The 19,233-nt window shown below is 32.9% G+C and overlaps 1 protein-coding gene across 9 annotated transcripts in view; it reads left to right on the top strand.

The window, feature by feature from the left end:
* LOC123566576 (uncharacterized) overlaps nucleotides 1-17,710 on the top strand; it is a 322,257-nt gene extending 304,547 nt beyond the window's left edge. For all 9 annotated transcript variants that reach the window (XM_045360815.2, XM_045360814.2, XM_045360822.2 and 6 more), the window contains 5 exons: nucleotides 962-1,181; nucleotides 4,879-4,899; nucleotides 7,291-7,590; nucleotides 7,814-7,840; nucleotides 13,491-17,710. In XM_045360815.2, the coding sequence (XP_045216750.1) occupies nucleotides 962-1,181; nucleotides 4,879-4,899; nucleotides 7,291-7,590; nucleotides 7,814-7,840; nucleotides 13,491-13,621 (699 nt within the window). In that variant the 3' untranslated portion in view covers nucleotides 13,622-17,710. The remainder of the gene's footprint in view (nucleotides 1-961; nucleotides 1,182-4,878; nucleotides 4,900-7,290; nucleotides 7,591-7,813; nucleotides 7,841-13,490) is intronic.
* Nucleotides 17,711-19,233: the final 1,523 nt, after the last annotated feature.

Genomic DNA, 19,233 nt, shown 5'->3' with positions numbered 1-19,233 from the left:
TGTATTAAATTTTTAAATGTATTTAGCTGATAAAGGGGACGGTTATTGATGCTCCAAGTGAATTTCCCGTTTAATTTTATTTTATTTTGTGTGGAATTTTAATACTACATTTACTTTCATTGTATTAAATGTATAGAGAAAACCATGACAAAGGCTTACACGTGTCTACATTGCTTATTATTTTGAATGAGTTATATCGAAGAAACAATAAATAACACCTTGATGAGACAGAAATGAATTATATATACACCACATGAAACACTATTCAGACTGAACGTATGTATATGTCTTTTCCTGATAGTAAACAATTTAAGTGTTATTTATTTACTATAATGCGTTCCTTTTTGTGGACAAATTGGTAAGTTGTTATATAATAAAACACCAGAAAAGCACTTGTTTCCTTCTTGATGTATAACGTACATGTATGAAATAATAAGTATGTATAAAGCAGCTAGATCGATCGTTTCCCTTGCGGCGCTCAACTAATTTGTCATTATAGACCATGTGATTTGTAAACTAAATTTTAAAAGAATTACTTTTCATTGAATATAACGTGATAAATCGAAAACCAAAATCAATTGCTACGTACAATACTCATTGACAGAACATAGTTTAAAAAGACGGAAACATGAAACACAACTAAGACAAGTTTGATTTAATCTTTAAATCAGAAGTAATGAAATTAATAACACACCTCACACCAACCCACTCCCCCTTGCACAACATTGAGTATAAGAATATCTATATCTTAGACAATTTGGTTTAATTTTGCAATTATTCTACCAGTGTTATGGATTAAATTATTGAAAAATACTAAAATTCCTTGTCATGGTTTGTAAGTTTTGAAATAATGGGAAGTAGAGAGGAAAATTAGAAAAGCATTCAATAATGGACGTCAGTAACATGCCTTATTTTCAGTTCTGTGTACTGGTATAATGTTTAGTCTATGTGAAATTGCTAGGTTGTCTGGCGAAGGACGAACATGGAGTACCCTTTGACGATTGGGGAAATGACATTTTCTCCCGACGACGGCATGTCGGTAGACCATTCACAAGTGACACGCAGCAGTAGCAGCTGGGATCTGTTGATTAAAAGCGTCAAACCACATCATGCTGGAGTGTATGAATGTCAAGTCACCTCCAACCATCTTATTGCTCAATATATTACACTCAATGTAATTGGTATGTATATAATTATATATAAGGTCTACACTTGCATTTTACATATTTCTAGCTTGAAGCACAATAGATATAGATATAGTTATTTGGAACATTGGTTTTATGTTGTTGGTATGAACAGAAGTCATGCCGATCTAGAGACAGAGGATAAGTTTTGAAAATACCATATTTATTTATTTGTATTTTTTAAACCAACAGAGATACTGTATTTAAAATAGAGGATGCAGTCTGACACCGTGAGTGATATGTGTACAATGCATATAAGCTTTAACAAAATTGGCATATGATTGGCAGGTAAACTCTTAGCTACATCTCATTAGCGGCCAAACAGTTATTCTTTAAACATACAAAGGTTCATTTAACTGTTAAATTCTTAGTGTTAAGTAAGGGAGCAAGCTCTACCTATTTTCATGTATTTGGTATTACGTGGCCATGACTTTAACGCTACCCACTAGCAATCGAACTGGAAACCCTGTGTGCGATGTGGGCAAAGTTTATATTTTTCTTTCTTTAAAACACAGAAATATTATAATTAATGAAGGAATAAGAAAATGAAACATTAAATATTAGCAACTCGAAACAAAATTTTCGAAACAAATTTTAGCTAAACTAATTACTTGTGTATGTATTATTGTGAAAGTTTATGCAAATTACGGCGTCTTAAGACAAACGTTGGACTTGTAAATTTAATCAGTGTGCCTTTATAAAAGTTCTAAATAAATTTTAATAAAAACAAATTTCTTTACCAAAAACAGACAACATTCATCTGACGCTAAGAGAAATGTAAAGAGCTAGAACAAACAATTAAAACCAAAATAGGAATAGAACCAGACAATACTTATTATACAACAAAAACAAAAAATATTCATCAAGTACGCACCTTGAGAATATTCATTAAGTACTAAAACATACAATCATTTGGCTCAAAGAAATGCAAGGGGACAAACAGTATTTCATTAATCAGCAAAGTATAAAATATAAATTAAACAAATTAAATAAAACCCAGAGAATAGTCAGCCAAATTCTGAAAATATTCACTACAAAAAGGATACATATTCCTGATATACTAAAGACAATAAACAAGACATTCATTATGAACCAAAGCATCCAGAATAGATAAAGTTTATAAACTAAATACAAAACAGACAAAGCAGCTAAAGAGACAATGATTATAATTATCAAGAACAAAGATAAACAATATTAATTTGACACCAAAACCAGAGCCAAGGCGGTATACATTTAGTACAAGGGACAATAAACATTATGAATAAAAACAAGACAAAACGTTGGTACCAAAACAGGTAATATTTTTAGGCAGAATTGACAATATTCAGTAGACACCATAAAAAGCAATAATATCTTTAACTTAATTTTTGTGAGGTACATCTGAGATTTTTATATTTTGCAGAATGAAAAGGTATCAGTAAAAAGGAAGCAGAGGAATAATAAAGATGATACTACAGACCAACAAAAAATAACTTTTTAATTTTTGTCAATGACGTTATGGAATTTCTTTGATGGGAATTACAACACAAGTTCGACTCATATATGTAACAATGGTCACAAAATAAAATATACATATTGAATCGAAATTAATGAAAAGTGATAAAACATGTATTACCATGTTGCATTCAACTTGCAAAAAAAAAAAAAATTGAAAATTGATAAATTGATGTACGTTTTTAATTTTCTTCATTGTATTATGCACTGAAAAGAAGTATGTATTTTGTATAAGAAACTAGATAATGAGAGAACATAACCCCTGAAATTTATCGCAATTTTCATGTCGTTTAAATGCCGCTTGCTCAGAAACCTGTGTTTTCTTTTTGTCATATTTAATCCTCTATGTATGGTTTTTAGAATTTAGTGTACATTTAGAAACACGAACTTAGTATTGTTCATACTATTTTTTCTACTTTAATTGAATTATGTTTTTACTTAGTAATAATTATAATGTGTTAGCTTTCAGTCCGTAAACTTGTCTTTTAAAGTTTGTTTGGCCTTTATTGTAGTTCAGAATTTAAAACTGTGACTGCCAGGTTTTCTGAAGGACAGATACATTAATCAGTTAAAAGGAATGTTTTGCTAGTGGTGGCAATATCTACATACACATGTTTATATAAGTTACTTGTTCCGGTATTTTCGTATATTTTATGCTTTTTAGAAATCAATCAGGGAACATGTATATTTGCTGCTTTGTCCGTCGATTCGTTGGCATTTCTTTTCGAGAGCATAATAGATAAAGTCGATGATACTTAGTGTAAAATGAATATTATGTACTGTTTGACTGTATTTTACAACTTTCTCTGTTTCTCTCTCCCTCCCCCACCTCCCCTAAAATACAAACCAAACCATATCTGAAACTAAGACGGTGTGATGTGCTTTTGTACCTAAACACTGCACTAGTAATTTTTGTTTGAATATTTTTTATTCATATTCATCAATGTTTTAATTAATCATTAGAACTTAGACAGCCCACAGTGTCCAAGAACTAAATATCTCGCTTATGAGTCATTAACTTATCATTCACCAGAAGGGATTTATGGACTTAGTCAAACCGAGTCTGCTATTTATCTTCTTGGTTGCATTCTTTGCTTCCAAAGGATTTTTTACAGAATTTATTGCCAATATCTGTTAGTCCGCCAATCAGTGGTTTTGTCATTCTGTCACACAAAGTTGGATTATGCGAAAACTCTAAAGTGCTTGATATTTTTATGATACTTGGAACAAGGACTGGATGCAATACGGGAAATATGTACTTTTTATTTTGTTTCTATGGCAACGAATAGTACAAGAGCATAGCCTAAATGCAAAGCAGGCTTCTATGATAATTTTTACATAACGATACATTGTTTCGTGATGACCATGTTGAAAAGGAAAACTGAAAAATGTCAGTACACTTCACGACATCATAGGAGAAGTATTGGCAGATTGTCTTTGAGTGACAACCACAAACGTGAAACAAATACAATGATAACGTCATTAATAAGCAAACACAAAGATTATTCAATTTGGTCTTGTCACTAAACAGCATAGCTGGTGTTCAACGACATACGCTATACAGAGGCGAGTTATTTATTCACCAGTGCAACTACGACTGTTTTTCTAACCACCAGGATTTTGAAGAAACTAATGTGGGAGACGACTTGAACTTCGTTGTTTATTGACCAACGACTTGTTAAACTATGTACAACATCACACTTAATAGATGAAACTTTAAGAAGATCCTTAAGAAGAAATAAGGATAGCAGACTCGGTTTAATTAAGACGTGCAACACCCCACAAGTTTCCTCCAGAAACATTGACCCCGGTGTAATTTACCCTGCTTATTTTTATGTTAGTGGAATAGTAAGCATGACCTGTAGATGTGTGTAACTGATAATTTAATGGGTAAATATTCCGTTGCTTGTTATCCTAATATTCATAAGAGTGGTGCTCAAACTTTGCAAAGAAGTCTTTTTAACATAAGTTATTAATTTACATTTGAAAATATACAGTATTTCATGATAAATATGAGGGTACAAGATCATAATTACTATAATTGTGTATCAAACATTCGGAGTACATACATCAGTTTTAGTGATGGCTTTTGTCTGTGTAGTATTTAAATTTTGTTATGTTTTTTTTTTATTTTCCGTTATTTTCTCATTACATATAGATGCAGCTTTCTCAACTGTTATACTGAACTCTTCTTTTACAGAACGTTCCAGTGTGAAATCTGGTAAGTATGTATTTCATTTGTAATGTCGCGTCATGTTAATCCTGAGGTCAAATATTGTCTGCAACCGCTCCTGAATTTAAAGAAACTAATTCCAATTATCAGTTAAAAATTCCTTAAAGCAGACACACTTTAAGTGTTCATACTGCTACTGGTAATCAAATTATTGCAATAATTTCACCCATTCCTGTTATATTCTCTGCAATTTTATATAATAAAGATGATTTACGGATAAGAATGGCAATTCTGTTAAACGAACTGATGTTTAACGCTAGCAGTGAGCTTACTTAAGTTGACTTAAGTTGATGGTTAGGTCGTCAGAATTCACTTTGAAGTTGTAGTCAACGTTCACGCCATGACATATTTATTTATTTTGAGGTTTTAAATTACACGGAAGTGTCATCTTATTGGACGATAAGTGCAATACAGCGTGAATAACCCCTTGAAAGCTGTAGCCCTAAAGACAATTATTCCCGCAAGACTATTTATCCCCAAATGGCAAAAAAGCACCATCGTACTGACATCTTTAGTATATATGTGTTTCATTAATCTGTCAACACTGACTGCACTTTCTTGAATCAATTTTACATGAAACGGATGCTGCATTAGTGGCATTTCAAACAATGTCGTCATATTTGCGGCCAACCAAATTTTCTTAAAACGAAGAAGAAAATCAGTGTGGAATAATCATAAAGATTAAGATACCATTTTTAAAGTGACATCGTAGGAAAGACTGATAATATGGTTTTTAAACTTAGAGATATTAGTTCTATTAATTTGAATTAATAGTAATTAAAAAGAAAACAAACACTATCATTTCTTACTTCTGTTTTAAAAGCTAAACATACTGATTGTATACTGGCATTTAACATGACGGCCAACGAAAGTTAAGGTTCTAGAGTGGATGCAGTTGTCCAGATGTAAAGCTGTCTGACTATAAAATCAGGGATCGTGGCTTCGATCCCAAGCCCCATCAACTAAATATTTACACTGGAATAAAGAGTTCCGTGTATGTGTACGTACACATAGGAACCTGGAAAGCGTCTGGTATCGGGGCATCTTCTGTATCTGCTGTTTGCCTCTACGGCGCACACTTGAAAACATAATTGTGATTAGGCTTAATAAGAAATTATGGTGATAACTGTATGTAACAGTTGTTGTCGCTTTACTGTATCAGTTCGGTGCATTGTATGTATACACTATTGTATTGCTTCATTAGATAACATCTAGTCGTTTTGCACCTTATAGTTTTATTCCTCAAATTTGTTTATATTACTGAGCTGAGCAAGCGACGTTTCAATCCAAACAATGTGTTTTTAATTCTTTACAACGAAATGTATACACAACTTGAAACCAAGCATCCACAGCGTAAAAGTGTATTGCAGTTTACTGGACAAACACAAAATTTAAGGATTAACAGCATAATATTATTTGTAAGAAGCTCGTTGCGGTAAAATAAAAGTTCTGTGTACATTTTTGCTACCTCTGGTAAAGTCATTACAGGGCTGTAAATATACAAAAGCCAAATTGCAAATCTTGTGCAGTAATTCGAACAGTTAACCGGGCGAACACAGTGATGTTCTGTTTTTTTACAAAGCCATATTTCAGCAAAGCATCCTTATATCCAAAGCAGATTCGCCAATAAAATATCTAGAGTCGTGTGGCAGCTTGAAAATACTGGTCCTCTGGTCAATTTTCACAAGGGGCAACATAAGAGAAAATTGCAATTTCAATGACATTTTCGTGTATAGAAAAACATTTACAATGTAGATTTTCAATGACAGTTTTCATAGTTGTTGATTTATGTATTTTCAATTCGACGGCTAAATGAAGTCACAGCGAAAAAATCGTGAGCGTATCATATCAATGTTTTTACGGCATCTGTCAGTACGATATTCTAACGTTCATCCTTTTACAGAAAAAATATAAATATGGAAGATAAAAAGGGGCAATGTTGACAAATAATTCTAAGAATTCGTGTCGAGTTTTAATTCAAAAAGTTATATTGCTTAAGACCAAGTTAGAACAAGTAATCAGTCAACCTCATTCCTGTTATTACCATTTGCTATTCTTCTACCAGTCAAAATACATTTCCCTACCGTAAAAACTGTGTTATCCTTGGAGGTGTCACTATGACCACTCTTGTTTATAATATATTTTGCATGGTGTGCATCTAGTCTTGGAAGGAGAAATGTATATCTGAAGGATCAAGTTCTTTTACTGCCGTAACAGAAATGTTGAAATTACACACTTGATCTATTGAGTAATTTGAAATAATCAAAGAATTCACAGACTTTGTTAATGTCACAAACGATGTCAAACATTTCACTAGTAGCTAGTCAAGAATTCACTTGTAAATATTGACATTGTTTTCAAAACTGATTTTCATTGCAGCATTGAAGTTGTCCGGAACCAAATTCGTGAACAAAGGGGACAAAATCCATTTGATATGCAATGCAACTGGGACAGTTCGTGCACCGGAAGCAGTAGATTGGTTCTACGAAGGAAATCGAATACACCCTTCAAATCCAAAATGGAGGGGACGTGTTGAAGTGTTAAAGCACGAATCGTTCGAAGGAAAATACTTCATAAGTGAATTGATTGTTGACCATAGTAAACTAAAAGATAAAGGACATTATGTGTGTAGAAGTTCTGACCTTACAGTTGACAGTTTAAAAGTACACGTTTTAAATGGTGAGTCTTCTTTAGCGCTCATTTGTTGTTTTATAAAAGGTGTCCTGCTGAATAATACATTGACTTAGTATCAATTTATAAGAGTAAACAGGGATTAATTTAATCTTTCTTTAAGTTATCTAAAAAAATCTGTTATTTCACATACAATATTGTTTAATACCATCTTTGATTTATAAGTTGTAATTGTTTTAGTAAAGAAATGTTTTTGTTTTGTTTTTTGCAGCTGATAAGGACAACTTAACACGACGGGGTAAGTAACAACCACTGCATTATGATCAAGTTTCACTTTTATCTTGTTCATTTCAATGAATTCGTTTATTGCAGTACCATTTAGTTTTATCACATAAAAGCCAGTTTAATAGCAAATACTGTATTTGTGTTCTATATGATATCAAGTCGTAGGAATGTGATAGTACCTCACCCGTCGTACCGTTAGCGGCGGATGGATATAGAAATGTATTAAAATGCTTGTTTGCATAATAAACGCTCTAGTTTCAGTATATGAATTGCTGGTGTATGGGGGCCACAAACGTCTATCATGCACCCCCCTCCCCCTAGACTTTTTTCATAGGTACCAAATTATTTGGCAGGACCAACTCTTTCAAAATGAAAAATGTTCCCATCAAAAAAATCTTTTGAATTATAATATATGATTTCACTGTTTCCATGGCAACCGTTCATTCTTGGATTCTTGGAAAGGACAACAATATAAATGATAATCAGTCAGATCTTGGTCAGTTTTGTGATAAAACAATAAAAAATGTCAAAATAGAGCTGAGACATTAATATGATAATTAATTAATTTGCATATTCATAAATATTAATGAGAATGTTACAAAATGACAAAATTTTCTAATGAAATAACATTTTCTAAGATTTAAATAAATTTAAATGTACCAAACAGTTTTGATCTAAAAGTCTCTCAGTGTTTTCTAAAATAGTTACTCTTGTGGTATTTTTTTACTCCAAACTAGGTATGCTTAGCTAATTTGCATAAAATGAACCAGTGCCGCAAACAACGAATAAAAAAAATCTGAGACCACTAAACTGAATAAAGTGATATAATTAATTGTTCCCAATGAATGAACGATTTTGTGATTTATATTGTTCGCAGACATAGAGTAAACACTAATTGAAGGATGTTATGTGTTTTACCTTATTTTATTGCACCAAGTATTAAGAAAATATTCTAGAAGCATATATAATATTAGTTATTTTGTACTATAAGAACCCAATATGTTTCTTAACTTGTCAGACAATGAGATTTTTTTCCTAACCCACTTTAAAATACGTTACTATTACCTTTGTTTTAAAAGATATTTAAGAAGAAATATTAATTGAAGCCATAAGTATCACAAACTGATTCATTTAAACTATTAAGGATAAATGTTAAGATATTTTTCTCTTGTTATTTCAGAAATTTCTTAAAATATATATTGCACCATCCACGTTATTATTATTAAGAATGACAAAATGTACAAAATAGTTTTTGATATTTCAAATTGTACAGACAAAGACTAAATTGTACTATGTGGTGGAATATTCCTGGATATACTGAAACATTTAGAGTAACACTGAGACAAACTACGCATCAATCATAACAAAATAAAATTTGAATATCAATCAAACTAGGTATCAAAGGCTATGATAAAGGCATGACCTGTCTTTGTCAAAATTCCAAACTGTAGCAAGAGACTTGAGAGCATTTATGATAAAATGATACAAATTGCTTCAGAATCAAAGTGTAATCAAATGTCGTTCATAAAATATAAAGTGGTTTTTGGATAGCTTATGATCTTCTTTTGTCGGTTGTTTTCCATTTTATAAATAATATGTTATAAAGCAAAACATTGTTCATAACAGCCAACAAACAAGAAAGCAAACGTAGTAGGTACCATTAAAGTGAAAATATCGTATTTTTATATTCAGATTTAACTAAGCCATTCAATTCTACTATAACAGAACACTGTTTAAGCTGTTTAATATAGTGCAAGTGGCGTGAGTGCAGTTTCACATTTCACTACATCTAATGAGCAGACACAATCAAATCAAGTCAGCTATCAGTTTGCTTGGTTGTGTTTTTGAGCTTCCAAAGGATCATCTTAAAAAATCATTTACTATCACAAGCACAGTGTTTAAGTGTCATGTGATGGTTGTAAAAAGTCTCATCGTACTCGAATTCAGTGTTGTTAGATTTGCTGGTCCTTTTGGATCATGTTTACTAATACAGAATTCCACTTAACCCATTGCTAGGGGGCGTAAGGTGTTTTTCACACTTCATTACCTCTCATTAACAAATTGATCCAACTGAGTCTGCTCTTTATTTTCTTGGTTGCGTTCTTTGCTTCTAAAGGATCTTAAAGATGTTATTAAATGTTTTCAGCAACTCTCAAGTGTTGCCCAGAAGGCACTCGGTATCTTCCTAGTAGTTTTGAATAGTATTTTCTTAACAATTTATTGTTTTCAAGCACTTAATTTTGTTCACATTCTTGACAGCTTTTTGCAATGTCATAAATTTAACTCTAAAGGGTTACTTAAACTACCTGGATACAATTTCATCTTGTTTTTTTTTTTTTTAGTTTTTTATGTTCGGTGCTGCTTTTCAGCAGTGAATATTTTATTGATGAGCGCATCAATATCTCAGTACAATGCATGTGCTTCTGAAATTCAAAAAGAAATGCTTTATTTCTCACGTAAATTACTGCATAGATACACTTCACAATCATACAATTTGAAAACAAAAATAAATATCAATTGAAAACACATTTTCCATGAAAGGCAGCCCCAAATCGTAACCCTATTATCCGTGTATGGATGTTTACAGGGATGTGTACATAATCAATATATATCGAAAATATACATGAAAATACATGATCGATGTAAAGTTAGCGTAGAACGTGCAAAGTATGTTACAAACAGATTCCTCCTTCAGATAAGTACTTGAACTATAATTTCATATGATGCAGCTCAAATGATCACTAGTTTATTGATCACAGTTTTAGCTCACCTGTCACGAAGTGACAAGGTGAGCTATTGTGACCGCTTGATGTCCGTCGTGCGTCGTGCGTCGTTCGTCCGTCAACAATTTCTAAAAAAAATCTTCTTCTTAAAAACCACTGGTCAGAATTATACCAATCTTCACAGGAATGATCATTGAAGGGCCCCCTTTCAAAATTGTTCAAAGAATTGAATTCCATATAGAACTCTGGTTGCCATGGCAACCGAAAGGAAAAAAATCTTCTTGTCCAAAACCACAGGGCCTAGGGCTTTGATATCTGGTGTGTAGCATCATTTAGTGGTCCTCTACCAAATTTTTAAATTATCCCCCTAGGGTCAAATATGGCCCCGCCCCGGGGGTCACATGGTTTATATGGACTTAAAAGAATTGAATTCCATGTTAACATAGACTTATGTTTAAAAATCTTCTTGTCTGAAACCACAACACTTAGACCTTTGATATTTGGTTTGTAGCATTGTCTTATGGTCCTCAACCAAAATTTTTCAAATTGTACCCCTGGGATGAAAAGAGGCCCTGCCCTGGGGGCCCCAAGTTTTATATAGACTTATATAGGAAAAAACTTTAAAAATCTTCTTGTCTGAAACCATACGACCTAGGCTTTTGATATTTGGTATGATGCATTGTCTTGTAGTCCTCTACCAGACTTGTTCCAATTATGCCCCTGGGGTTAAAAGAGGCCCAGCCCTGGGGTCATTTAGTTATTATGTGAGTTATATAGGAAAAAATACTAAAAATCATCTGATCCTATTTCCAAGACTGTTTAATTATAATTACCTGATAACCCCAAGTAATATGTTGTCACTTGATTGTGACCTTGACCTACTGACCTACATTCTTGTTTTGTAAGGTACAGCCTTGAAATTTTGATGACATAAACAGTTATGCACACCAAGCGTTAAACTGAATTTCATTGACCATGAATGTGACCTACTGACTTTCTTAATATTTTATCATCAGTTTGACATTTGAAACATGTAGCTCATATTACTCAGGTGAGCGATCCAGGGTCATCACGACCATCTTGTTTTTATCATGCTGTACAGTTTAAGTTATATCTTGTTTCCAGAGATTTCTGTTTTAGCATTTGTTCATTTTATGCAAATTAGCTAAAATACCTAATTTAGAAAAAGTATTTACCTTCAGAGTAACACAATGACACTGAGAGACTTCAAGACCATATTAAAACTGTCTGATATATGTTTTCTAAATAATTGATGTAATAAAACAAGTTTATTGAAATGGTAACGTAACATGTGTTAAGCGTGTTACATACTGATTCTTCCTTCAAATAGGTGTTTAAACTATATTTCCGAACAATACAGCTCACATAATCGTTTTTTTCTCGCCTGAGCATGAAGTGCTCAAGGGTGAGCTTTTGTGGTCAGTGACATACAGAACTCTGGATGCCATGGCAACCGAAAGAAAAAACTTTAAAAATCTTCTTCTCTAAAACCACAGTAGTTAGGGCTATGATATTTGGTATGTGGCATCATCTAATAGTCCTTTACAAAGTTTGTTCAAATTATCCCCCAAGGGTCAAAAATGGCCCCGCCCTGGGTGTGGGGGGGGGGGGGGCTTTGATATTTGGTATGTAACATCATCTAGTGGTCCTCTACCAAGATTGTTCAAATTGACACCCTAGGGTTAAATATGGCCCCGCCCCGGGGGTCACATGGTTTACATAGACTTGTATAGGAAAAATAGCTAATTCGTTATGATAATGTTTAAATGTGAAAAACTAAGACTAACCTAGTGTTTTGTGCTTGAGTAATGACTTCTATGTAATGTTAAAATAATTAAATTTATTGGCAAGTGAAGTTTTATCCGAAGTTAGTTGACGTTTGAATTAACTTTCCTCACCAAGTAAACGGTAGACCTTCTGTTAAATTCATATAGGCAATAATGCCGTTTGGTTTGGAAAAGAAAGAAAAAAACGTTTTCCAGACGGTCTAAATTCAAGAACATTCCTTTCTAGATGCAATATTCCTTGGTTCAAATGCAGAAAGGTCAAACCCTTCACAAACGTTATTGATGAGTCAACTACCGTTTCTTGAGCGGTTCCGTCTTAGGGGTAATTGCAGATACATACGTGATAGTCTCATACCTTATAAAATTCGTTATAAAACTCTTTGCATAAAAACAAATGTCTTTTGTAGCTTTTTTAAAAAAAAAAAAACAAGATTGTATCGTTTCGATTATAACTATATTCTGATACACTTCGCAAAACTTTTGCTGGCATAATCAATAGCTCCTCATTTTTCATGAAATATCGGTTTTATTGTCAGCTGTAAACATTGATAAACAGAAAACTTGTCAAACTTTACATATGCGATATACAAAGTCAGCTGATAATATAAATCTTGTCACAGTTCATACAGTTAATTACTGATTTTATGTCCCCAAACAATATTTCTTAAAATGGTGCTGCTGTACGGAAGGTTGGTGGTTCTACCTTGTTGCTAACTTTGCCTGATATAATGTCGGTAGGGCACAGCTGCTGTCTTTTTCACCATCAAAAACTGAAAAGTTGCCGTATGAACAAAATTGTATCGACATGACATTAACAAACAGCACAACATGATTACAAGCTTATCAATTTCATAGAATTATTACAGTTGTTGGGTATAAAACAGAAGTACAAGTCATAAGGCTAATAATGAAAACAGTTTCCTATCATTTTGCTTGTTTGCGTTTCATAAAAGATCTTCTGATAGATTTGATTATGTATGATGTAATTTGATTATGTATGATGTTGTATGTAACAAATTGTTTCGGAAATTTTATAATTTCATGAACCTGAAAGCAGTAATCTGTCTGGTTTTTAATTAATGAATATTTATTTTTCCTTTGCATTAATTCTCCCTATTGTGTATACTTGCAGTTTCTGGGAACGAAGTCCACAATTCAAGAAGTGGACAATTTAACAAAGTTCCTGAAAATGCAACAACATTGACTCGTGCTGACGTAATTTCTGTGCTTATGTTTGCAATAGTGGCTCTCACTTGGAGATGAAGTTCCAGAATGTGATATGATAAATGAACTTTCTACACAGTGCCTTCTAGAAAGTGGTAAAGAAGATTAAATTATATTGAAGGGGTTCGTTTCCGAAATGATTACATTGAACTTTGAAAGTTACTGTTATTTGCAGACTGCATTGTCAATGAAAGGAGGGAAGATTTAAATGACCGCCGAAAGAATTCAGCAAAACTGAATTGCATATCATTAACGACTGTTGTGTTGTGATCATAATCGCTTCGTTACCGACTTCTTGACGAGACGTTCAGATTTTATTATATGGCCAGTGAAATAGACTTGTTTGTGTCGGTATGATATTACTGGTCAAAGTACCATAAATAATACTCATTTTGTTTTATATAAACTCTCCTTCATGTCTGTCTTTCTTTCTGAGTTTGGAAAAACAAACTCATTACAGAAATAGACTTGTTTACAATATTTGTATGTCTACAATATCAAATAAGTTAGTTGTTTAAAACCATTTCACATCCCACAAAACGTTCAAATATAGTTTACAATATTTCTGTACCATTTTGTTTCATTCACTTTTCATTAGAAAATTCCTGCAGATAGATCGGTGTACTATTTACAAATGTTACGTTCAATTTTGAAACGATTGAGCGTTGCAGTCAAAGACGCCGTTGAATATGTGGATGCACTGTTACGTTAAAATAAGAAAGTTTGAGTTATTCCGCCTGTCCCACTAGTTATTACATAGTATGTCTTTATACCATAGTGCTTGGCGATGTATGGAAACGAATGTGCTTCAGAAGTTGTCCTTTCTGTTGCCAATCTTTGGTTAGGCTAAGTTTTCATTATCTTTCAGGAAATAAATGGGCGAATGCATTCACTTTGCTGATATATATTTAACAAGCACAGCATTTCAAACAACCTTAAACTTTAAATATATGTATTTGTAATGTTTGTATATCATCCGTAAAGCTCCATGTTTTCGTAACATTGACTGGAAAGTCTAGTAAATTTTTATATTCGTGTATTTGAAGATAAAGCACACATGTTTCAAAAACATGATTATATGAAAAACATGTATGCTTGTGAAATGACATTGTAGGTACTGTTCGAGTTGTTATTTTTCTACTCATGCTTTCATCATAAAAGTGGCTATTTTCAAAACCTTTAAAGTATTAAATGTAGAAATAGAAATTTTAAAGGCACTTTACGTCAATTTAAGTTTATAAAAAGCTAGTTCGATTTTCAAATATTGTAGAATTTCCATTTTATTGAGAATACCGTATATTTTAATGACCTGTTTGATGCACCAAATTCTTAACAGGTTTTATTTGTATCGTGGCGTTAACAAGCCCATGTATAAACTATACACCATTCTAACTTCTGTAAGATCAGTTGTAGTATCTGTAAAACTGAAATGGCCAAAAATGCTTTTTCCAACGTCAAATCCTGATAAATAATATAATTAAAATTTGAAAACTTTTTGTCTAAAATGGACAATGGAAAATACCTTAATTCGATTTTAGGGGATAATACAAAATTGATCTGGATGTATTGAAAATTGCAAAAGGTCACGTTACCGCCCTTTGAGTTCTTCAGAATGATGTACAGTTGTAAATGAATGGTAATGTCTGGAAAGACTTTGTTACAGGACAGGTAATTTTAACGTATATTGCTTTTTATCGTTTGCATGTCACAGCAATATGTTTTAAGGTCACATAACGACTTTGCAGTGTCTTCGAGACGTAGACTGTCAGTCGGATATATATACGGTCTTCCTTTAAAAATGTATTACCGAAATGACTTCCCTATTAATCTTTTTATTGTGGTACATTCGAAAATGTTTAGATCAGATAAGTTGGTACTTTTCTTTAACCAAACAATTCTAATACATAATTGTGTTAATATCTACTGTTGATCCATCTAATCTGATTTTCGAGCATTGCGACTTATTTTTATACGCCAGTTGGAACAACGTAACGTATTATGGGAACGCCACTGGCGGGCGGGCGGCGTCCACAGACTTTGTCCGGAGCATATCTTCTTCATGCATGGAGCGATTTTGATGAAACTTAGCACAATTGTTCACCATCATGAGACGGAGTGCCATGCGCAAGAACCAGGTCCCTATATCTAAGGTCAAGGTCACAGAGGTCAAAGGTCAAATTCAAAAATGACTTTGTCCGGAGCATATCTTCTTCATGCACGGAGGGATTTTGGCACAATTGTTCACCATCCTGAGATGGAGCGGTATGTGCAAGAACCAGGTCCCTAGATCTAAGGTTAAGGTCACACTTAGAGGTCAAAGCATACAAGAATGAAAACTTTGTCCGGAGCATATCTTCTTCATACATGTGGGGATTTTGATATAACTTGGCACAAATGTTCACCACCAATAGACGGAGGTCATGTCTAAGGACAATATCACAATTAGAGGCCAAAGGTCAGATGCAAGAATGACTTTGTCCGGAGCATTTCTTCTTCATGCATGGAGGGATTTTGATGTCACATAGCACAATTGTACACCATCATGAGACGAAGTGTCATGCGCAGGTCCCTTTTTAGAATTACTTCCCTTTGTTGTTACTATAAATAGCTTATATTGTAACTTTTTCATTACTAGTAGGGAAAATTCGAGACCACTTTCCTATAGTACAGCATGCATGGTACATCCAATTTTGAGGTGTATTTTGACCTATCTCTACCTTGTAAGATTTTTTTTGTGTGGATTTTTTTAAAGATTAACTTCCCTTAGTTGTTACTATATGTTACTTATATTGTAACTTTTCATAGCTGACCGTATGGAAAAACCAAGACCATTTTTCTGTGGTACAACATAGATGTTACTTTCAAATTTTAGATGTATTTAACGGTATCTCTACCTGGTAAGGAGTATTTTTGCGGATTAAGAAAAACAAAAGAATTACAAAAATTACTACACAACCACAGAATTAAAATGCCATTTGCAAATACAGGTGCTAGTGTAAGGAAATTTGCTATGATGGGCGAATATTGTGACATTCTGGCACTCTTGTTGCAAGATCGGAATATGTCTGTATAACTTATTATGAAGGTCTCTGAGTTTGGGAGCAGGATCTTTTTAATTATTTTAAAAAAGACAATTTTAGATTGCTAAAGTCTTGGCCAAAAACGCATTTTTGCAAAGTAAAAATTTGTCGAATCCCCAGTTTCTAAAAATATTTATTTTGAAACCTTTGCAACGTTTCAGCTTGGAAATGTTGTTTTTATATTGAGATATCCTAAATGTTTTTGACAGCAGATCGACAAATAATGCAAAGCTTTGAATTAAAAATGTGTCCAAGATAGTTATTTTATGACAAGTTCAAAATTAATCATAGTATTTTAAAAATATAAAAATTTTTTATTATCAGCCTGGTAGTTTTTTTGCACGATTTATAATATCAGTTGTGTTGCCTTATATTTATAGAGGAATCAAGGAAACAGCTTGTTACAAAAACTGGATCATTGTAAAATCTTGAAATTTATTTGTTGATAATTTAGATATGATCTAGTTTCGATGTTTTCTATTAACCCAAAATCACCGATATATCATTTATATATGGTAACGTTATTCTGTTATTACAGCTGTCTTTGATGTTTAGATAAGTTTGTTTCAGCCTCAGTAAGAGGTTGAGTTTAATGTGTTTTGGTTTACAAACTCAGTCAAGTATTTCACTGAAATTTTATTGTATTCATTGCCCCAAATGGTAATTTGGTGTAATGTTGTCGGAACAAAAATACCGGTAACTCATTTTAGTCAGAATAATTTCTATGTATCATTTTATGACATTTTGTAAATATTCGTATAAGTCGTGTTATTTGCCTGTAATGACACATTTTGAAAGCGTGTTTTTGTCTTTTCATTGGCTGTAAAACTTGGAATCGTGAAAACATTTTCATACAATTTGTTTTCAAACATGTTCGAGAGGACCTCAACTTATTTCCATTCAGGCAAAAAACAAGTCTGCATGTAAAGTTATTCATTATCCATTCCAAATTCTACATGAATCTACATGTAATGTTTTATGTTTCATACTAGACATTTAAAATTGTCTTCTGTTTCAATATTTTTAATAAAATTTCAAAGTTTGAATATATGTTGTGTCATCAAGTGAATTCTGATCAAATACTATCATTGATTAGTTAATATAGGATTCAAATGAAGGAGTCACCCATACAGCGGGCGAATACGGAGGTTTATTCAGAATATAATAATATTTTAATTTATTCCTCTAGATCTTCACCAACGGCAACACAAAATCTTATGATGCTTGTATCTTTGAAAAAAAAATATACCTTCCTGCAACATACTTCTGGAAAAACTGTCGTCTCTTCTCTTAATTCAAAATATGAATTATTATTTATCACAAAACTGAAGTTAAAGTTAATTACTGTGGGGAATTTTGATTTTCATTCAGTGAGCGTGTTCAGTCTGCCTACAATAGCTGTGTTAACTAAAGATAGTCCTTAGCGAAATTCCAAAAATCTAGATGCGTGCATATACATTACTGATAATTTTGAAGTCGACTACATAACTGTATTTCCTATTCTGTATTTGCCAACAGTTTCCAATATTCAGAACACTGTGTGTTTTTTAACCAAAAGTGTTAAAGTCTGACTCTTAACTTTGGGTAGTTCTGCAGGCTCAAATAGAACATTTTTACAATATAGAATTTGATTAAACCCTGATTTTTCAAAACTTCAGAATATAATCTTAGAAAATTCAGCAAATAAGGAAGATAGGGTCGTGGGCTTGGTTTTTTGCCAGACTGATTTGAAAAATTTGGACCTCACGAAATTTTTCATAATGGGAGTCAATGGGAAATAGAAAATTTTCTACAATGTAGATTCAATGAAACTTCACGTAGTCATAATAAACATATGGTCTATAATGTGGTGAAAAAAAATGTATAGGTCCGTGTGCTTATTTTTGAGAGATTTGATCATGATTAAAGCGAACCGCACATTTCAAGCTAATTTCAAGACATTATTTTGAATTATTTAACGTGTCAGATGTTTTGACCTCATATTTTAACTTGAGAAAGATAGTAACAGTGCCAGTGTAATAAATTATCTCACGGGTTGTCATTAATTCATAAAATGATTTTCATTTCCGTACGGCTAATCCAGGCTTTAATCTACGTTTTCCGGATAAATGACGTTACGCCATCACTTCCGGTTTATAAATGACGTTACGCCATCACTTCCGGTTTATCCAACGTGCAAGAACCGATGTAACTCATTGCAGAGTTTGAGCGGTCGTCTGCGCATGCCCGAAAATGATTATTAATTGTAGCACACGGCAAAAATATGCATGTTTTTGCACGTCCGCACGCATTTAGTGTATAATATGCATAATATACTGACTAAAGGTTATGGTTAGTATCACCATGGTTACAAAATATATATATTTAAGATATTTTTCGTCCAATTTAGTTAATCCGGTATATACCGGAGTCTGTAATTTATACCGGCGCTCCAACTCTGCATTTAGTCACAGTCGTGCAGAACTACCTTACGCCATCACTTCCGGTTTATCCAACGTAGTTCTGCACGTTGGATAAACCGGAAGTGATGGCGTAACGTCATTTATCCGGAAAACGTAGAATAAAGCCTGG

This window comes from Mercenaria mercenaria, chromosome 8 (assembly GCF_021730395.1).
Source record: "Mercenaria mercenaria strain notata chromosome 8, MADL_Memer_1, whole genome shotgun sequence".
Taxonomy (NCBI): Eukaryota; Metazoa; Mollusca; class Bivalvia; order Venerida; family Veneridae; genus Mercenaria; species Mercenaria mercenaria.
The sequence above is the reverse complement of the archived record's forward strand: the minus strand, read 5'-3'. Positions and strand labels throughout refer to the sequence as shown.